Genomic DNA, 22450 nt, shown 5'->3' with positions numbered 1-22450 from the left:
AAGCTAATTATAACAGTGTGATGATGTGCTCGTTAGCCAGAGGATCTAAGGGCTTCCAGCTGCAGTGAAGGATGCTTGGTTCTCACATAGTGCCTCTCATTCCTCTACTTCCCCCATCAGCCCTTTCATTGGTCCTCAGAGCTGCTTTGGTCTTGGCATCATCTGTCAGCCCAGAAGAGAATATTTAAACAGGAGGGGAGGCCCTGGGGGGCCATGGAAGAGAACAATGCACTGGTAGCATAACAAAGTCAAAGCCAGGGGCAAATTGACTTCAAAGGCAAAGGACATCCCTTGGGTTTAGGTCACACCCACCACTATAGAAAGCTTGGGAAGCTCGCAGTGTTTCTCAAGCCACTAGGATCATGCCTCAAGCTGAAGATGATTATCAGGCAGAGGGCAGGATCAGGAAGGATGTGTCCACCCCTTTCAGCGTGGTTATCACACCAAGCAAATGGCTAGGTGCATTGACTTTTCGCTGAAGCAGGCCCCTGTAGGGGGTAGGATACATGAAGCGTTGGTCTGTTCCATGGTTGCATTTCCTGAGACTCAACTCGCTGGATTTGAAAGGAGCAAGCTACAGTGTTCTGCCCTATCGCCAAGTCCCACGGGTTTGACTATCATGAGTCAAGCCCCAGTAAAATCATGAGATTTTAAAAAATAATAGAAGCTGGAAGAAAAGGAATACTTGTGGGTTCTTCTACTTTGCCTTCAGGCTTTGGCGTGTACTCAGGTCACGTTTTCAGGCTTTTCTCTGCTACCATGAGGTTTAGAAACTGGAGCTGGTTTGTTTTTTTTTTTCTTTTTTAAAAGGTTGCATCCCATGTGAAATTCTGAGATTTTGCCATTTAATTTCACCCAGCATGGGTCCAAAGAAGAAGTGCTGACTTTTTCATGAAACAAAGCATTCTAGAACATTTAGCTGAGGTCAAAACATTTGTTTTGACTTATATATTTAAATTAGAAGACTAAATGAAACATTTCAAACTCATCAAAAGTAATGCTTTGATCATTTCCTATCAGGACTTTCAACTACAAAAAAAATCCCAGTATGTTCCCACCATGTTTTGATTTAATCAAATCAGCTTTTGCCAACAGAAACATTGTCCACTGAAAAATCTGACCAGCTCTATTCGAAACGTACTTTTCAAAAAAGGAAAGCCAAGATTCTCACTGAGTCACATGACTCCAGGAGCTGAAGCTTTAAGAAAAAACCCACAACACATCTAGTGAGGCCCACTGTAAAATCATGAGAGTGAGCAACCCAGTGTCTGCAGAACTGTGTCTGAACAAGATGTGGAGAGAGAGGGGGGAAAAGTAGTAATATGTCTAGAAACCTGGATAGTTGCAAAGATACAGGAAAGAAGTTTTTAAAAATTCCTAAGATAGTGTCTGTAAAAATAAAGCTCAGAAGAGAGAGGCATCCCAGCTTTGATCCACAGCCCATAAGAAAGACTGACCAAGGAAGAGAGAAATAAGGTAATTTTAGAGCATTTCATTGGCAGATCTCCAAGCATTTTACACCCAAACTGTTTGAGTGCTGCAGTTTACCATTTCTTTGCTGCTATTTTTAGCATGTTGGCTTGTTCAAAGCCCTTTTATTTCCTGCACGTTATGCTTTTGTTGCATGGCTTTCTGAACATCCCACTCGAGCATTTAGGAATTGCATTATCCATTTCTCTCCAGCCTAAAGGCTCTCAGGACATGCCACTGTCTGGCTGTCCCTCTGGAATGATTCTAAAGTGCTTCGTGAACCATACACATGCAGCACAATGCTGAAATGCAGCCACCTCTGGGGTGGCAAGCAGGAACCAGTTGTAGAGTTCCTAGTCAAGCCCCCTGCCAGGGTCTGGTTTCAGAGTGGTAGCCGTGTTAGTCTGTATGAGTAAAAACAACGAGGAGTCCTTGTGGCACCTTAGAGACTAACACATTTATTTGCGCATAAGCCTTCATGGGCTAGAACCCACTTCATCAGCTCCTTCAGAGCAGACAGGACCTTGCATTTTTTGAAGGATCTTCTCTGAAAAACTAAGAGCAGGACTGTCTTTTTCTTCTGTGGAGCCCCTAGCACAGTGAGGTTGTGATCCATGAGCCACGGCTCCTAGGTACTAAGATAATAGACGCAAGCAGTAACCTTCTTGAGAGGCATTTTTATCTAGGGAGGCAGGTGGGGCTGAGCGGACCCAGCTGAGATTGGACCTCATCCATGTTCCCAGGAAGACTGTCTGTCCCAGAGCTGGTAGAACACTCAGCCTAAGCAACCCTCTTGGCTCAAAACACCAGAAGAGCCCAGAGAGGCAGCGTCTCCTTGATCTTTGTTTTTTCTATTTCTCTCTTAGCCACACCCCCCCTTTGGCCTCCCCTCAGGGCCGCCCCGCAGAACGGGCAAGAGGCCAGAACTGTCCCCACTCACGCAGCAACAAGTGACAATGAACAGGCCCCTTTGTGCAGGGCCATAGATGAGTTTGCTTGTGTTCTCCCTGGGAAGCATCGCTCATCCACCGCTTGCTGGCTCTCCCTCTCCATGATTACCTTGGAGGAGGCATTTTAGTTCCAGCATCAGGTGGAGTCAGGGACAGAGGGAGGGGAGTTTTCAGTGAGGCTATCCAGAGAAGAGAAACTCGAGAGACTCCTGGGAGGGGGAACAAATTATTTGTTCCTCTAGTTAAGGGCTGGGACCCCATTGTGTCACTCACACACACAGACCGATTAGGACATCTAGCTTGCAAAGGAAGGGTGGAGTTTTGTGGTGAAGGCAAAGGACAGAGAGCCAGGAGACCTGGGTCCAACTCCCAGCTCTGCCAGAGCCTCCCTGTGTGAACTTTGGCAAATCACTCACTGTGCCTCAGTTTCTCCATTTGGAAAATGGAGATAATCCTGCCTTCCTCCCAGCATTTACCTGCCTTCTCTATTTAGTGTGTAAGCTCTTTGGGGGATGGACTGTCTAATGCATGTACTGGGCCTTCTAAAGCAACCCCACTGTCTCCCCCTGCCCAAGTTCAGTGGCTCAAGGCACACATGTCAAGGCAGGCATGGGTCAGGTCCATGACACCTGAGCGCTAGAGACAAAAATCAATTGGACCAAGCTTGGAAGGAAAACAAATCAGTGTAGACCCATTAGCCAGAGCTAAGGGGGCTTGATTAGCCTAGCAACAGCACCAGGAGCAGACAGGTTCTGCACTAAGGGAGAATGCAATAGGGCCCCATCCATTTCTAGAGCCAGCTCACTGCTAAAACAAGCACTGCCATTATCCCAAGGGGCGTCCCTTTTGTTCAGCCAACACACTCTGGACCACACACCAAGCTTGATCATAATGGCTGAGAGGAAGAAACTTCCGGCCTCTCGAGTCTCAGCAGCTCAGATACTAGAGAGAGACTGGCAAAGCCTACCACCTGCAGGACAGCACCGGATCCCAAGGTGGTTTGAGTTCTGAACTCTTGCCCCATGTTGAAGGGATTGCTGGTGCATCTGCCATCAGAGACGTGACTTTGAACACAAACACTGAGCCAGGACTTGCATTTAATTCTCAATTCCAGTGCCTACGTTTTCACATCCAGACACTTCCCCAGCTGCTCATGCTGCAAACTCAGTCTGGGAGCCGAGAGATGTTGAAATCTTTCTGCCTATCGTCCCCAGCAATTAAGGTGCTGCATTCAGAACAGGCTCAGGGGGCACTACAGAATCCAGTTTGCTCCATAATCAAGCTTAGGGCTCAGCCGTTTTCAGCACCCAGCACAAGACAATCCCAGCACTGAAGAATTTGTAACTTAAGGCCCTGCTCAGCAAATACTTCTGCACATGCCTTGTCCTGCTGGCTAGAATTACTCAGCTGCAGACACATTCATGGAATTGGAACCAAGTGAAGTTGAGGAAAGCACAGCTGAGTTCAAGTTGGTGCAGGAATCCTAACTAGGATGATCCTTTCTTAACAGGAGGTGAAGTTTGTTTAGGTCACGGCAATCAGCGGATCTGACCCAACCATACAGAAAACAGGGCTGAGCAGGAACAAACATTTATATACCGCCTAGCTGTAACACGCCCCATTTTAAGTTCCACAATGTAGACAGAGTCTACACTGTATCCTTCAGGTTTCATCGTGCTGCCCATCAGAGCACTTTGCATTGTAAAATCAATAGCAGGAGCGAAGTGGTAAAACCTATGCTTAGGGAAAGATTTCTGGGTTCTTAGTTATGATGTAGGATGTATTGGCCACGTGGCAAGTGGTGTGTATTCACCATAAGCCCATCATACAACCACACATTTTGAGAGAAGCTGCTATAGAAGTGACTCAGTGCTTTGCGAATAAACCTCACATGCCCATGCTGGAACAGCTCTGATCCCCTGTTTACACACAGGGAAGCAGTGGGTAGTCACCCAGTGAAACTTGGCAGTCAATAATTGAACCCTAGTGACTCAGCTCCCAGCCCTGTGGCAAGAATCCATCATTACAATCATGTTGGAGCACCAAAGCTACAAAGCGAATATCTGTAAACCAAAAAAGAGAAGTCAAAAGAGGAACAGCAGGGCAGGGACAGCGGCAAGACCTCGCTGCAAGCATCAGCAGCTCCCCTCTCAAGCCTATCATGTTGATTGTAGATCGTGGCTTGTGCTGATCAGTGTTAAGTGGGGTCCCAGAAGGGGGAAGAGAAAGTGGGAAAGCGAGATGGAGGAGAGATTGAAAGGGGGAAGAGGAAGGATGGTCCAATGGTTAGGGCACTAGACAAGGACTTGAGAGACCCAGCTTCAGCTCCATCTGGTGACCGTGGGTGAGTCACTTGGCCCTTCTGGGCCTCAGTTCCCCCTCTGTACAATGGGAACAGTCGCACTGGGAAGTTACGAGGAGAAATGTTAAAGATTGTGAGGTGCTCAGATACTAATGCTGGGGGCCAGGTAAGTACCTAAGAGAGACACTGAAGTGAATTTAGTCCTTCAGACTCACTGCCTCCTATTTACTCAGTCACACCAGCAATGCCCCCCCTGCCCCCGTCGGTGGGAGGTCAGTCTAGGGCCCACTCAGTTCTTGGGCTCAGACTCCCACCCCAGCTCCATTAGCCACAACTGGCACAGAGACCCAAGCCCTTTCTACACCTACCTCGCTGCTGGCTATCGCACAGCAGCGTTTAGTCACCAGTGGCATGAGCTGGGTCTGAACTAGCACCACCACCACCAAAAGGACTGGGACACAGAGCCTTTCCCCAAACCCTTGAGCCAGATCTCAAGCCCCCTCTGTGGATTAACAGCTAGGGGCAATCAGATAGCACATTACAGTCCCCCATGCAGTGAGCTTTATCAGGCCAGTCACTTCCCCGTCTCCACTGCTCCCTCCTCAGCACATGCAGGCCCCCAAGAATCTCCCCACACCAAGGCTGCAAATAGGAGGGGCCCCCTGCCAGCCACGCTGCTCCGCCAGCGGGACCATCTGGAGGTGGGGGAGATGACGTGCCATCTTAGAGCTTGAGGCCCCCATGCCCCTAGAGGCTAAGGCTACCCGGAGTGGTTCCCCTGGTTACCCCCTCAGCTCCTGGAAGCGTTGGTGGGCACACAGAGGAAAGCTCGGGAATGGAACTAGACAGGCCTGACAGGGCACAACTCTGCAGGTCTGGAGCTCCAAGAAATGAAGGTTCTTATCCTGGGATAATCCAGGATCCCCCAAATCCAGATCAGCAGGTATTGCATTTCAAGAACCATCTCCTTCTCTAGTGTAGAAATTTGACATTGACAGACCCCCCCCACCCCCCTGCCACTAGCGGGAAGGTGAAAGTGGCCCTGCCCCCCGGATTGCCCTAGCCACCCACAGGCGATCCCTGATCTGAGCAGCGGCAGTGCAGGCTTCTGGCCTCCCCCCACCCCAGCCCCTCACCTGGGGGTACCACTTCTAGGCTGGGGGAAGCTCTCTACCACTTCTGCTCACAAGGGCAGCAGTTGTGTCAGGTGGCCTTGGATTTTCCACAAGTGCCACGCACTGTTGGATTCAGCCACGGAAAGTTAGCGGGTGACAAGTAAAAAGCAAAGTGCAATGCAGGGAATGCTCAGTGCCTGAGGGTTCCCCATCAGCCCAAGAGACACCCATTATCTCGCCTCAGACGCCATAATACAACAAGCCCTCAACCGACATCCATGAGTCCAGAAGCTGCTCTCCTGGCCACACTATTAGTTACGTTCTAACCTGACAGAAGCAAGATTCCTCCATAGTCCTTTTCACGCAGACCATGGCCTTCAATTGTTCTCACAGCCTGAGCCCACCAGCCGTCACTTCCATGAAGAGTACAGGAGCTTTAGCCAAGCTACAGTTTCCAAGGAGTTGCTCCCAGGCCCCTGGGGAGTTAAATGAACTATCCCTTTACTCGAGGTCTCCCTGTCCAGCTGCAGGCAGAAGGGAGCAGAGTCAGGTGTAGAGGCTGCAACCCCAAAAGCCTGCAGGGCAGCTCAAACTCTGGCTCCAAGTATTGCGGGGGAAACAGTGCTGCAGTCACCATGGGGTTGCAGCCAGCATTTAATTTGTAATGAACGAGGTGCCGGGGCTCAAGCAATTTTTTCACTTTCATAACTGACATGGCAAGCCCAGAGGTGCTGGGGCTCTGAACTGCCAAGCTTAGAGGTGCCAGGGGTCAACCCTGGCAAAATTAAGCACTGGTTGTATCCCTGACCATCCTGGCTGACAGCCATTGATAGACCCATCCTCCATGAACTCATCAAATTCTTTTTTGAACCCGTTTATACTTTTGACCTTCACAATATCCTGGCAACAAATTCCACAGGTTGACCACGCATTGTGTGGAGTACTGCCCTAGGTTAGTTTTAAACCTGGTGACTGTTAATTTAAATGGGTGACCCCTGGCTCTTGTTTTAGGTGAAGGGATAAACAACACTTTCCTAGTCACTTTCTCAACACCACTCATGATTTTATAGATCACAGGCCCACCCTTAGGTATCTCTTCTTCTAAACTGAATAGTCCGTTTTTGTAAATCTCTTCTCATATGGAAACTGTTCCATCCCCCTCATCGTTTTTGCAGCCCTTCTCTGTACCTTTTCCAATTCTAATAGCTCTTTTTGGAGACGGGGCAACCACAAGTGGACGCAGTATTCAAGGTGTGGGAATACTAAGAATGTATAAAGTGCCATTATAATATTTTGTGCCTTATCTATCGCTTTCCTAATGGCTCCTAACATTGTTAGCAATTATGACTGCTGCTATTTTCAGAGAACCATCCACAGCAACTCCAAGATCTCCTTCTTGCGTGGTAACCGCTAATTTAAAACTCATCATTTTGGATATATAATTGGGATTATGGTTTCCAGTGTGCGTTACTTTGCACTTACCAATATTGAATGTTGCTGCCTAGTCACCCTGGTTTGTGAGATCCCTTTTTGTAACTCTTTGCAGGCAGCTTTGATCCTAACTGCCTTGACAAATTCTATAGCATTGCAAATTTTGCCACCTCACTATTCACCTCCCCCTTTCCAGGTCATTTAGGAATATGCTGAACAGCAGAGGTCCCAGTCAAACGCCTTCCCTTCACCTCTCTCCATTGTGAAAACTGTCCATTTATTTCTATACTTTGGTTAAAAAATAGGAAAGTTACTGATCCATGAGAGGACTTTCCCTCGTCCCATGATTGTACTTAAGAGCCAGAAGCTGGGAATGGGGTGCAGGGGATGGATCATTTGATGATTCCCTGTTCTGTTCATTTCCTCTGGGCATCTGGCGCTGGCCACTGTTGGAGGACAGCACACTGGGCTAGCTGGACCTTTGGTTTGACCCAGTGTGGGCGTTCTGAGGTTCCTACGTTCCTTTACGGAGGGAACTTGTCAAAGGCTTTCTGAAAGCCTAGGCACAGTATTAACACGATCACCCTTGTCCACATGCTTGTTGGCATCCACAAAGAATTCAGATAGATTAGGATTTCCCTTTCCAAAAGAGGAGTTGACTCTTCCCTAACAATGGGTTCCACATGGTGTGACGATTCTGTTCACCCAATTTGCCTGGTACTGAAGTTAGACTTACCAGCCTGCAATTGCGAGGATGGCTCCTGTAGCCTTTTAAAAAAAAAAACGGATGTTGCGTTAGCGATCCTCCAGTTGTCTGGAGGACGATGACCCATGCGATGCAGCTATGCTGCCAGAAAAGGGCTTCGGTCAGCATGGCTAACATTTGTGGAAGTGGTTTTCCTACAAGCTGCACCTACACCCAGGACTATGCAGTCACAGCTGTGTCAACATCGCTATGGTGGCAGAGGCTCCGTAGCGTAGACAGTCAGAGACTGCAACATCCCAGCGGATGCTGGACTACACCTGCAACCCCTGCTGAACAGCAGAGATTGACAGCCTACCTGCCTGGGCAGCAGCCTGAGTGCCCTACAGACCAGATCCTGCTGGGGGGATGACAAAGTCCTTGGCTGAACAATCCTTGGCCCTCAAAGGGGGCAGTGGTTGGGGATACAGTTTATCACTTGTCTGTCAGCAGAGTTAGTACGTAGTCGTTACAGACAGCAGGAACCTATTCCACGGCTCCCACTTGTCACCCCCAACACATGGAGCAGATGCTTATTGGCCTTGCTCTGTTACCTAGACCCTTTTCCAGTTCACTCAGGGCAGCTTGCACTGTGTACCGCAGAGATCACTCTCCCCCCACCCCACCCCCAATTGCTGTTGGAGCCTTGGAAGACTTGAGATAAATATTCAAGTCCCACAGGCAAGTCCCCAAACCTCAGAGGCAGAGCAGCACACCATGCTGAGGCAGCATTCCCTAGTGTTCACATGCCACACGGCTATTCCCTGAAAGTACTTTATTAAATACTTCGCAAAAAACAGAAGCCAAAAGATTGAAAATTAACGCCACGCCCCTCCCCCCGACCCCTCCCCCAGTTAAGAACTAAAAACTGCCCCCCCAGGCTTGTCAGCGCAGCCCTGATGTTCTGCCCTGGAACACTCTTCACTTCTCCCCATCCCTGCTAGCGTCACACTAGGCTCCACTGCCCAAAGCTAGGCAATTGCAAAAGAGAGGCTCCCATGTACAGTGGCAGAAAGCAGCTAACCTACTCTCTAGGGCCTAAGACCCCAATGCTGGCCGGGCAGCCTTTTGAGCATACTGCCCTCTGATGGCCTGGATTGGTTCTGCAGAGCCACACCAGGATGAAAAAGCTGAATCTTTGAAGTGCCGGGGAGGGACCAGTTACTGCTATGATCTATCCCATATCGACTGGTTCATAGACTGCAGTGAACTAGTCATAAGCACACACATTTCCCCAACCTCTCCACCTCCTGCAAGTAACCTTTCACCAACACTGCAACTTCTCGGAAACCATTTCTCCTGTGCAGGATTTAAGACAAAGACACACATCCCCAAGCGCCACACATGATTTGCCAGGTTGTCTGTCACTGTCTCCTTAGTGTAACTGGGCTTGCTAGGTTCCCAGCTCAAGGTGGATTTCTAAACGCTCCATGTATTCGGCCCCCCCCACGCCATGGAAGTTTATAAAACAGGGTTTTTACAAAGACAGTTGTGTTTTTTCCTTTACAGCAGAACAGTCTCCCTGTGAGGTAGAGAGTTAATTTCAGGGCTGACAGATCCTAAATTCAAGCCAGTTTGTGTGTCCTAGTTGAGGTAAAATTCAATAGTTTATGATAAGTTTTGCGATTGCCAGAAGGGCGTCAGGATTCCTCATTGCCAGAATCATCCTCATCTCCATAGCAACTGTCTGCCTCCTCCTCCATCTCATCATCCTCGTAGTAGTCATCATAGAAAAGGTCTGAGCCTTCATCCGGGGCTGGAGTCTTGGTCTTCACACAGTACTCTGCCAACGTGGTGGGGACCTTCACACCATCCCGTTCAGCATCCACCTTGGTTCCCAGGACTTGCTTCCTGAAAGGGGCAAGGAGCAGATGAGAACAGGGCAGAAACATGGAGCAGTTATTCACTCAAGGTATGAAGGCTAAGAGAGGTGCCAGCCCTGAAGGCTGAAGTCTTCCTCTGAGCTGGACATACTTCTCTCGTTCTGGCCTGCCAATGGGCACTGATGCATGCCCACACCTCTAGGGATAAAAAGGGCAGGTTGGTCTCCAGGGTCTACTCAGGCATGAGATGAGTGTGACAGAGGCCCATTGGTCATTCACTATTCTGCGTCAGCAGCTCTTGTCAGGTCTGACATACTCACTATGCCAAACACATTGTCATAGTCTGCATCTAAACTGTCTCTGGTAAGATATCGTTGGAAAATGAGTAGCTCACTGATCATTAATATTCTTGCATGGTGTATATTCAGGGATCATACGAAGAGTCATGAATATGTGCTAGAATTATGTTTGGCAAGCAATACTATAAGCTCAATCTGCCTTAGACAAAGGAACGTGTATTTGTTTGTCTGACCAGCCTGGTTGTCAGGTTGAGACAAAGGCATATTTACATAAAAGGTAAAGCCACCAACCTAGGGAGATAGGCTCCAGAGGCTGACCCTGAGGTCTAAACGTCACATGATAAGTAATTGAATCAACTGATTTATAATACTTGACCCATGTTGTATACAATATTACTGTAAGGTCTTTTATGAAAGCTAATGACACTGGTGATTAAGATCATTGTGAAATCTATGAAGTAACACTATATGAGGAAATATCGATACTCAATGATATCATGCCTTAAAGAGAAGACAGCTATTTACCTGTCTCTAATGAAATTAAGAAAGGTGTGACCAAAAAAATGGAAGCTCAATTTACATACGAATCAGTAAGGGGATAGGTAGTCCACCATCAAGGAAGACCAACATGAAGTTATCCTGAGTCTCGGGAACAAGCACTGAGTTTGGGAAAACAGAAAGAGAGAAGAAGCCATCTTGTTATCCATCACTGGACAGACACAAGGGGCCAGCCCAGAGCTCTTGCAAGCTGATAAAGGCAGATGAAGTCTCCGGGAACTGAATCTAAGTGAGATACCTACTTAGGCAAAGATCTTCCACCTAGGAAGACAAGGGAAACCAGCGCCTGTGGAAGATCCTGACTGGGAGTCAGCCATTGCTGGAAAGAAATCCACCTTGAAGCGAGACTGATTTGTTAAGTCTTAGTCACTAGAAAGCTTTTTTCTTTTTTCTTTGCTTGTAACCATCTCTACCTTCATTTCTTTTACTTGGCATCATTTAACCCATGTCCTGTTAGTAAACTGGTTTTATTTTAATCTAAACCAACCTAGTGCTGAATTTGAACTGAAGGGATTGTTAACTCCAGTTAATGTGGCAAGCTGCTGGGTACTGTTTCTTTAAAGGAACAAACTGACCCTATTACTTCTGAGCAGTCCAGGAAAGGGCTGGACATTTCAGGGCAGATGGTTTTGGGCAAGTTCAGGACTCTGGGTATTTTGGGGTCACTTGGCTAGTAGTTGTAACCAAGGCTGGTGGGGATGAGACTGAGGCTGTGGGGTAACACGCAGGCTGCTGGAGTCAGAGTTGCTGATCCACTGTGATCCACTGTGTGAGCTCTCCAGAGCAGGGCCTGTGTGTCTGCACTGAGATCTGGTCCACGTCTTTATGTAATGCCACAACAAAACCAGCCGAGCCCAGGCACTACGTTGTGTGACTAAGGTGAAAATCTTTCCATTACTATTCCACCCCCAAAACCCTCCAGGTCTTGAGCCATGTATTGATGCTTCCCTAGCACCTTTCAGAGGCCAATTCCGTTAAACATTTATGCCTCACAACGCCCCTCCCATTTTAACCTGAGGTACAGGGAAGGGTAAGAGACCTGCTCCGGGCCCCACACTAAGTCAAAAGGGTAGAGCAGGGCCTAGAACCCAGGTTTGCAGACAAACACAGCAGAGTTTCCTCTCTAGACCACCACTTCACACCCAGCCCAGGTCCTTTGCCATGCCTTCGCTAGGCTGCATGCAGAGTAGGATCTGCATTTTGAGACCTTTGTATGCTTTGTTCTCTGCAAAAATCCACATCTTATGTTAAGTAGTCCCCAACCTTCCTGGTAGCAGTGAGCTTTCACAATGTTAACCAAATGGGGCGTACAGGGCTACAGCAACAGTGGAACAAGAATCCCTCCTGCGTTCAGTCACCTCACAGGTGTTCACCCCTGTGAAGAAGCGGGACTGTTCTTAATGTTTCCTCTGAATATTGTGGGGGTGCCTCAGTTTCCCCTATGCAGTTCTTAAGTATCTAGGCGGTGGGATAAGGGTGTATGATCGTTGCAGAGCCCAGAGTGCAGGTGTGTGCAGGGGTCTGGACGCAGAGAATGGCCGACACCCTGTTTCCTGGCAACTGATGGCCTGAGCCCTTCCCCCCTGCAAGGTGAGAGCTAAAGGGTTGGAGAACAAAGGAATCAGGTGACCTGGCCCGGGAAAGGGACAAAGCCCAGAGGAGGGGGGGCTGGAGAGAGTTTCAATTGGGGCTGGCTGGGGACATGGAGTGAAGTGCAGACGTGGTTGTCTGGCTCACTGCCCCCCAAAATGGACCCGGCTGAGGGGTCCTGTTCTCTGTATCTACAAGCTCTGGTTTAGACCATGTTCCTGTCATCTAATAAACCTCTGTTTTACTGGCTGGCTGAGAGTCCCGTCTGACTGCGGAGTTGAGGGGCAGGACCCTCTGGCTTCCCCAGGACCCCGCCTGGGCGGACTCGCTGTGGGAAGCGCACGGAGGGGCAGAGGAGGCTGAATGCTCCGAGGTCAGACCCAGGAAGGTGGAAGTTGTGTGAGCTGTGTGTCCAGGCTGCTCACAGAAAGGAGACTTCTCCAGAGTCCTGACTGGCTTCATGGGGAGCAGTTCCAGAGCATTGCCCAGGGACTCCGTGACAACCCCAAAGTCTATGTGGGACTATTTAGATAAACACTCCCAAGCAAGGTAGTCTAAGCAAGATGCTTCCCCCCTCTTGTTTGAATGCAAGTTATGACAAGCTGGAGCTCAGCTTGCCACGCACCTGATGATATCTGTGTACTCCCGATCCTTCCCTTTGCTGTCCTTCCACTTCCTGTACATCACAGAGGCATCCACATTTGCGGGTGAGAAGGTGTTGGGCTCATTGAGCAGCGAGATCACACTCAGAAGGATAGTCCTGAAAAACAGTTAACGAGCGGTAAGAGTCAAGAGAGGAGATCGGCCAACCTGCACCACCCAGATCTGACAGGGACCAGAAATCACAGTATCTTCTGCATGGCAAGGAGTTTAATAGAACCCAGTCAGTTTGCTAGAGCAGCCACTTGCAAGAGTTTAACATTACACTGCATGTCACAACAGTGACCACTTCCTAACTCCCACGAGCAGGTCAGACGCCATGACCTTCTTAAGCTGAAGGAGAAAGTGAATGCCAGTGAGAAGGCAAGCTGGTCTCTGGTGCATGAAAGACCTGAATTCCTTTGCCAGCTCATGCTGCCTTTCAACAGTGCTGACATCCATCCTGTAAGAAACTGATTTGCCTTTGAATTTCAAAAGAAATTAAATCCAGGTATTTCCTGCAACCTCTAGGATTAGAAGGGCTTTTCCCAGCTGTTTCCTTTGGGCACCTTCTCCACCCTCTGCATCAGATCTGCTAAGCATCTCACATCCAATGCATTCCTCCCCTCTCTCCTCGAGGCCTTACCGTACATTCTGGGTGGGGTTCCATCGCTCGGAAGGCAGCTCCCCGCTCTGCGGGTCATCCACTGGAGGGTGGAGAATTGAAATACAGACATCGCCTGTCTGAAAGCACACAGAGAGTCTGCTTACTCAAGTATCAGAGGGGTAGCCATGTTAGTCTGTAGCCACAAAAACAATGAGGAGTCCGGTGGCACCTTAAAGACCAACAGATTTATTTGGGCATAAGCTTTCGTGGGTAAAAAACCCACTTCTTCAGATGCTCCTCATTGTTTCTGCTTACACAGGCACTGATGTCCCAACCCCCGACACTCCAAACTGCTCTACAAGGTGGTTGATTTATTCTGCCTGTTGCCCTGTTTGCTCGCCTCCCCTTTTGCTTCCAGGGCAGATGTGAGGAAAATGCCACCCAGTGGCTTACAAGTACCTGGGAACGGACAACCAACCACTGTTGCCAATGCCCAGAGAAGAGCTAGGATCAGTTTAGCTGTCCTATCTTCAGCCACATATTGTGGCTGAAGATAGGTCAGCTTATGGGACCTCAAGGCTCTCCTGGCCTCCCCTTATCCAGCAGCTCAAGCAGATTTCAGTTAGCCTGAAAGACCTCACAGAGCAGGGAGTGAGGCGTCTTGCTATGACAGGTCCAGCAAAGAACCTCCCCAAGCTGAACTGTACTGAGATGTGCCTATGGGCTGAGCCAGTACAGATATGACGCCCTGGCAAGGCTCTTTAGGGAGAGGTTCACTCTGATCACCCCTACAGGGAAGATTTAGAGCACTGATCTAAATCACACCCACTACCCGCCTGCCAGCCCTTAAGAGTACTGGAGATGGCCAGTTACTGCAGGACAGGTAACGGACTTAGCAATGAAACCCCCATGAGTCATTTGCACAAAGCACTGATCTCTGTCCTGGGACACTTGGAGAGAAGCCCTCCCTGCCTGCATGGGCTGCATCCCCCAGTGTTCTGAATAAGGCACAAGTACACACAGAGCACTGAATACCCTAAACACTTTCTGCAGCCAGCCACAGCAGGTGTGCATTGAGAGTTCTGCAAGTCGCTCGCTCACTATCCCCCCATGGATCTTACAGGGCATGACCACATTCCAGCCAGGAGCTGTGGACAAATACAGTAAACATGGAAGGCTGCAAGACTGGATAGACAGACTAGTTCTGGAACTGATTCCAAGAAAGGAGATGAACTGTCTGAGACCAGGATAAGCCTGGGCTAGCTGCTGTGTTTCCAGCACAAACTGAGAAAGGTACAAGACACTTCCAGGAGAACCCCAACGTTTTTGCTTAAAACCCTCCTCCATTACAAACCCCAGGACATGTCAACACAGACTCATGTTCGACACAGCACCGAGGATAATACTCAAGTACGATCCATAGGGCTTGGTGTCACTGCAGCAATTGACTAGAAACCCAACCTGTCCTGGGGGACAGATGAGAAGATAGTCCATGCGACGTACCTCATAGATGTTAGGGTGCCACATTTTGGTCAGGAACCTAAAGGCAGGGGGCGAATAGGGATAATCGATAGGAAACCTGAGACGAGCCTGTGAAGAAACAAAAGATTCGTTAGTGGCAGTGGTGGGGTGTCATGGCCATGCTGATGCTTGTGGGGGAGCTGTGGGGCCCCAGCCAAGTCTGTACAGAAACCCAGATGAGTTGTGCAGGCATGCAGCCCATGTACGCCCCCGCTGGCACTCTGCACCCAGAGAGGAGACAGACCCCTTCCCCTGCACCTCCAACAAGAAGTGACCATCAGGCCTCATCCAGCGGGAGCACCAGTACCACTTCCCATGCAGTTAAGTCCAAAGCTCCCAGCTTCTCTTTACTACAGCTGAGCCGGGGAGGAAGCATGGTTGAGCACAGGCCCAGAAAATTAGAGTACTACTCACAGCTGAGTTAGACTGGGACCTGGGGCAAGTCACTAACCCTGTGCCTCTTTCCCTACCTGGGAAGTGAGGATGATAGCTTCCCTGGGGATGGGGTGTGTAATTGGAAGGATATGACCACTGCTCATAATAAGCACTTTCAGATCTTTAAGTAGACAGTGGTACGGAAGGTCAGATGTAAACCAGCTCAGAGGATTTTAGGCACTTTCAACTGTCTCGGGTGTTAGCAGGCCCCCTGAAATCCCTCCCCTTGGAGAAGTGGAGGTCAATCCCTCCAGCTCTAGTGGAACAGCTTTGCATTGCTGGACAGAAGCCATGTAATCCCATACCCAAGCCTTATCCCTTAGGAAGGGGAGTGCCTTGCTACTCAGCAATCCTGGCTGATGAAAGAGGCATCCCTATAGTGTTGAGGCGTCCAGGAAGATATTGACAAGAACACTGGTGGTCTGAACTTTGGCAAAGATTCAGAGTGGAGAACAGGGAGACCTCCCAGGCTGGATTTATGGCACTTTTTGGAGGGGACTTTCAAGAGATCATGGCAGTCTTGCCTCCTTATCAAATCTGCTTCCTTGTATTCCCCATCCCATCACCAAGCTTCCCCTTCCCGCTTCAGGAGATCCAGCAGAGTACCAGGTTTCTACCATTTCCCAAGCGCACACAATTCCCTCTAACACCTATTGTTTCCTCCCAGGTGAGGGATGAGTCACTGCTCAAGAGGCCAGCCAGGTATGGCAGAAAAAAAACAAACCAAACCACAAGACTCTTGTGGCAACAGGAGGAAATGCCAAGATGGTACCAGAAAATTACCCTTCAGACAGTACTCTTGTCATACAGGCACTAGGGCACTGCCCATGGATCAAATTATTTTCTCCTCAGATCTATGGAGGGGAATCTTCAGACAGCCATGCAGCCTGGTAACTAGGTCAGATTTGCTGACAGTCACTATGTTTACCGGAGAGACAGTGAGTGACAAACTTTGTTCCTGTGATATAATAATAGCTCTTAAGGCAAGAACTTCAGGCTTTCTGCCTAACAAGTTCTTCAGGGTTAATTCCTTTAGAAATAGGAAATAGCTAAAATGGGTTCAGCCTCTCCCCTGTATCTAGAAAGATGGACTTCACCATCCTAGATCAAGGCAGCCCCTCAAAAACCCTGTTGAAGTTTGGATGAGAATTTGCAGCTCTGGGTCTTCTTGTTCCACGCTCTGAAGTGAAACCAGATTAGCACACATACAAACAAACAAGAGATCAGCAGAGCCAGCACAACGAAAACAAGCCGGGCTTTTTCTTGGTTGACAGGAATACAGAGGTGGTTACAGAAGTTGTTTTATTTCAAAAGATAAATTCAGTCTGGGGCCTGGAGGCAGATCTAGCCAGGACTGGATAACATTTAAAGGAACACCATAAACCTAGACCCTGTCTAAAACTTTCAACTGCTATATGACAGGTTTCAGAGTAACAGCCGTGTTAGTCTGTATTCGTAAAAAGAAAAGGAGTACTTGTGGCACCTTAGAGACTAACCAGTTTATTTGAGCATGAGCTTTCGTGAGCTACAGCTCACTTCATCGGATGCATCCGATGAAGTGAGCTGTAGCTCACGAAAGCTCATGCTCAAATAAACTGGTTAGTCTCTAAGGTGCCACAAGTACTCCTTTTCTTTCAACTGCTATAGTTACAAGAGTTTTGTTTGCCCTTTACAGAACTTCAAGAACCATTCCTAGATCAAGCACTTTGCTCTTCCTGAGCAGTTTCACGTTCGGACCTGAAAAGCGATTTACAAAGATTAAGCCTCACGTCAGGCAGCAGGTAAATGTCACCATTTTACAGATGGAACAGTCAAGGTACTGATAGGTTAAATAACCTGCCACGTTAATGGACTGTGACAGAGTCAGGAGTATAACTGAGGAATCCTGATCCCAGTCATGGTCTCCAACCGCATTCCTTCCCAAATGCTAGTAACAACATAAAGAAAAGAGCTGACAATTTTATAGGGTGGTGACAAGTTTTGTTGAAAAGGATCAGCAGTTTATTCAGCAGAGGATAAATGCAGAAGCCAAGGAGCCAGACAGGCTAAGAGCTGCCATGAAATAAGATCTTAGCCTGATCCAATCCCATGAATGTTGGTTCATCCTGGGACAGACTTGGTGTTCCTGCAGTGTTGCTGGGTCTGTCCCAAGATATTAGAGAGACCAGGTGGTATCTTTTATTGGACCAACTTCTGTTGTAAGAGAGGGAAGCTTTGAGCTTCCACAGAGCTTTATTTCAGGTCTGGGAAACTTTCACAGATTGTCACAGCTAAATAAAAGATGGAACAGATAGTTTAGCATAAATTAACACATTCCAAGGGACCACTCAAAGTGAAGTGGCCCATTAACAGCCCTCTAATAATAGGGAGAAAGGAAGGGGGAAAAGCAGCTGGGGGTTGGGGGGGGGGGTGTTTGCTAGTGGTTACAGATTGTTATTCCATGTTCCTTGCACTTGCCATTCCCCCCTGCCCCCATTCCCCAAAAAGGGAATTGCAGAGAGACAGTGGATATGTGAAACATGATGCTGGTCTCAGACACCACTTTACACCTGAGCACAATCAGCTACATCTCACAGAACATTCTGAAATTAAGGCGCTTGCTCCCAGTCCAATTTATTAACATGAAACAAAGAACACAGCCTTACTCCCATGGTGCTAGTGCTCAGACAGAAATAGCTCAAAGCATTAAAACCAAGTGAGCAGCTACAGCACGTCTGCACAAAACCACCACTGGTTTTGAGACCCAGAAATCTGTTAGGTCTGTTGGTCAAAGCTGCAGCTGGAAGAGCTGAGGTTAAGTATTAACTGTCAGACTTCCTATGTGACTTTAAGAAACTTGCTCAACTTCTGTGCCTCAGTCCCCTGATCTGCAGAATGGGAATAGTACTTTCCTCCAGTATGGCTTAGCTGTCTGTAAGCTACTTGTAGATCCCCAGCTGTTGTGGAGAACTGGGGCTTTGTGATTAATGCAGGTTGATTTAATCCCTAAGAATAGCTGGTCCCCACTGAGAAAGACCAAGCAAAAATTGGCAGGGGAGCATACTTCAGTTGCTAAAAATAAATCCCTATGAATTTTGCACATCAGTCCAGCTCTCTAGCAAACAGAGCCATCACAATGGGGTCCTCTTGCAGGCAGTAGCAACAGGGAATCCAAGGATTAAAGTGGGCCATGGAGACAGACTTTCACTCAGCCTTCTGAGTCACGGATGAAATCACATGCAGGATGGTGTGTGGGAAGCCAGCAACATCCCTGCCAAGTGCCGTACCCTTCCCTGTAGAGCCAGGACTTCAGTCTGTTGGCACACAGACTTTCCATGTACATTAGAGCCATGAAAAAAGACACACAGCTTCAGCGATGTCACTGTGTAGCCTAGGGGTGATGCGCCAGCTCTGTGGGGATTTCCAGAGGCAGGTAGAGGAGTGCCAGCAGTAGGCTGCACACAGCGACAGAGCATGCAGCTCTCAGAAAGGACAGCAAAATCACTGACAGATGAAATGGAAATGGCAAGATTAAGGTTTAAAATGTGTTGTAACTTTCTGAAGTGCTTTTCAGCAGAGTCCCTGGGGTCCTGTACGTGAGAGTTGAAAGGTAAAGCCTGTTAAGAAACAGCGCCAACTAAAAATGCTTCTGGCTCAGTAAAATAATCTTCTTTCACTGGATAGCATATTCTCACCTCATCCCACCTCTGTGGTCCCAGACCCATCATCCCAACACAGGCCTCATTCAGGAAGGTAATCAGAAAAGTGTCCTAAACCTTGTCTGTAATTACCACCTGAACAACACAGGATGCTGCCTTACTTGGCCATCAGGTAACAGATATTAATAGATTAGCGTAAAACACAGAGATATCTGCTTTGTCACACCTGATTCAGACGGCCTTTGTTGCCCCACCCTCCCCAAAATGGGCCTGAATTTGATCCACAGTTCAAATGGCTTCCTCCTCTTCTCCCCATCACTTTTCCCTGCTAAACTCAATCCTCAGTCACAAGTTAGGTCTTGGGTCAAAGAACTCCGCACAACTGTGAGGAGGAAGGGGGATTATTACTGGGTCTACTGTCTCTTTAAATACATTACCATCTTGCATTCAATCACAGTCCTTTGTTTGACTATCCTGTTCTCCGGGACACAGAAAGAGGGGTGAAAATAAGGAGCTGGGACTTAGAAACAAGATTTTTTGCATAGCTTCATATTGTTCAGGCTCCCTCCTCTCCACATGGACAAGGCTGTGCAGTGAGCTCTGGTCAGAAACAGCAGAAATTCTCAGAATAATCCCCTTTGTTGTGCTATCGAGGATCAGAACAAAACCTTCCAGAGGCAGAGTTCCCAAGAATGGGATCCTTGAAAACAGCAGCACTTTGCTATGAACTGTGCATGCTGACATTAACACAAGTTCAAGGAGAAGTCCGCTCCCTCCCCCCCACATGCAGGGAGCCTAGTCTATTGTCTGTGGATCAAGGTATTGGATTAGAAGACAGCTACAAAGGGGAAGGCAAGAGCTGTTTAGGGGGTATGTGTAAGAATTCAGCAATTCCTAGGGGAGCCATCAGAGCCTCACACTGAGAGGGGTCAGGCAGGAGACTCATCTACAGTTTAGATTGCAAACCTGGAATCGCAGTGGCAGATTTGCCTGCCCAGGCACAGGGAAGAGGAGCCTCTCAGGTTCTTGGGCCCAGCTGACCTTAGGCTGACTCACTCCCTGGGCTCATTTCCACTCAGTCATCCCCGGGCTTGAGAAAAGGGGAAGGAAGGAGACTGTGCAACTTCCCGGATTGCACAGACTCAATATTTACATACACACCTCCTCTACATGTCACCCAACATACACACACACACACACACACAGACACCCCCACCATATCTCCAGGGGCCACCGTTAAAACAGTACCCTCCCACCCTTCTTCCCCAGAAGAAGGACCGACACTGCATCACCAAGGAACAGCTCACTAGGCCTGAACTACTCTTCTCCATACGCAAGGCCTGAGTCCTTTGTCTCCATCTTGGAATAGGGTATGAGGGGCTGTGACAATGCTAGGAGACCCTCACACCCCCTACAGGACAGCAGCAGCCCTCCAAATGCTAGACAGAGGGGAAGCAGCTCCTAGGGGATGCAAAAAGGTGTTCCTCCAGTGGTCTCTCCTCTACCCATGGACCAGGTGGGGAGCAGGTCCCCAAAACTACTGGGAATTAACCCCCCCGCCCCAGGAGAAATTACCAGGAAAAGCAATCCCCACCCCAACTGGATCCCTCAGCCCCCTCCAGCTCCCAGGGCAGCCACCCCAGTACCCCACCCAAAAGAACCAGAGGACCCCCCGCATCACTCTCATTGGAAAAGCCCCTCAAGCTTCTCTGGCATCCTTTGATGTCACCCCGCTAAGGGGCAGAGAACAGGAGCCCTCTTAGTCGCTGCTCACTGGGCCCCTTCCAGCCCCACGGGACGACCCCCCCAACCCCACGGGCAATACCCCTCCCCCCAGGCCAGGACCCCCGAATCCCCATGGGACGACATCCCCAATCCTTCTGGTCAAGCCCCCCCCCCCATGCCCCCCCCACAGGGCCCCCGAAGCCCCACAGGACGACACCCCCTCCCCCAATCCCTCTGGGCAATGTTCCCCCCCACGGCCCCCTCCTGCAATCCCCACGGGACCCCCCCGCCACGGGATCCCCCCCCACAGGCCAGGCCCCCCCAAGCCAGGCGCCCCCCTCACCTTGAAGTACCCGCCCTCGTAGTGGGTGTTGGGGGGCCCGAAGATCGCCACCTCCCAGTTGTACAGGTCGCCCTCGTCCACCAGGGTGACCCGGAACCCCTCCACGGGCTCCTCCTGCAGCCCCTTCAGCTCCAGCAGCAGCGCCTTCTGCGAGCTGGGCACCAGCGGCCGGGCCATGCCGACAACCGAGGTAGGCCGCGGAGAAGCCGGGGACTCGCCTGAGCGCGGCGGCCGGGCGAGCGGGATGGCGCCTTGCGAACCGCTTCCTCCTGCCGCGGCCGGACTGAGCCTCTCGCGCGCGCGGGGCACGACGGGACCTGTAGTTCACTGAGAGGGGTGGGGGGGAGCGACCCCGCCCACCGCGCTCGCGCCAACCTATGGGAGGCTCAGGCCCTGGCCGTGGGGGCGGGGCCGGACGCTGAGGGACTCCAGCTCCCAGCAGCTTTTGCGAGGGAGGCAGGGATTTGTGACTTCACGGAGGGCGGGGGTAGAGGAGGAGATACCGCCCCCTAGGGGAGGCGGGGAGACAGACACTAGGGAGAGAGGCGTGGGGAGGGGTAGTGTGTGAAGGGGATTTGGGCCCGGGAAGGGGGGGGAGAAGGGATGGGGAATCAGAGCAAGAACAGGATGGGGGTGGGGAGGAAGACGGGGTCAGGAGCAGTGGGGACTGTGGGGGATTTAGAGGGGCAGGGTCTGAGATGGGATTGGGCTGGGGTTCTGTTTCAACCGGAAAGTAGGGTATGGCTGATGCGTAAACAGGAAATGCTGCAGCAACTGGCTTTGCTGAGAATACAACAGGGCTGAGCGGCTTGGCACAGCCCCTTAGTACGGCACATGTTCTAGGAAAGAATCAGGGTGTATTTCCCAATATAATTTGGCACTGGGCTTTGAGCTGGATAGTATTACGTCCATCACATGCTCCGCAGTAACAAGACTTCTAGTTTACTCCTGTTACAGCCACAGCTGGGCAGCAGAGAACAGAGGAAAGGGGCCCTTATACAGCCACTGAGTCTGCGTCCGGAATAGCCTACACATGAAGTGTTCTTGAAACCCCTCAACCGCCTTGCCCAGGAAGGGAACACAAGGAAGCTAACATCAGCATTTGCTGCTGTAAATGAGTTGAGAACGAGCTCAGCTGCAGTGTGATCTGTTATACAGGAGTCAGACTAGATTATCACCATGGTCCTTTCTCTCACCTTAAAATCTATGAGTTAGCTGCTTAGAGCACAGAACCAGGACCCATGGGTTGTATTCCCTGCTCT

At 49.6% G+C, this 22450-nt stretch overlaps 1 protein-coding gene across 1 annotated transcript; it reads right to left on the bottom strand.

The window, feature by feature from the left end:
• Window positions 1–9511: 9511 nt before the first annotated feature.
• Window positions 9512–21543, bottom strand: CDC34 (cell division cycle 34, ubiqiutin conjugating enzyme). The gene is made up of 5 exons (XM_037885863.2): window positions 21189–21543; window positions 15030–15116; window positions 13566–13663; window positions 12906–13040; window positions 9512–9861 (listed from the first exon to the last, which is right to left on the bottom strand). Exons 1-5 carry the CDS (start codon window positions 21363–21365, stop codon window positions 9651–9653), a joined length of 708 nt encoding a protein of 235 aa, XP_037741791.1. The 5' UTR covers window positions 21366–21543; the 3' UTR covers window positions 9512–9650.
• Between the last annotated feature and the right edge of the window lie 907 nt (window positions 21544–22450).

The sequence above is a fragment of the Chelonia mydas genome, chromosome 25 (genome assembly GCF_015237465.2).
Source record: "Chelonia mydas isolate rCheMyd1 chromosome 25, rCheMyd1.pri.v2, whole genome shotgun sequence".
Classification (NCBI taxonomy): domain Eukaryota; kingdom Metazoa; phylum Chordata; order Testudines; family Cheloniidae; genus Chelonia; species Chelonia mydas.
This window is presented reverse-complemented; position numbering and strand designations above follow the sequence as displayed.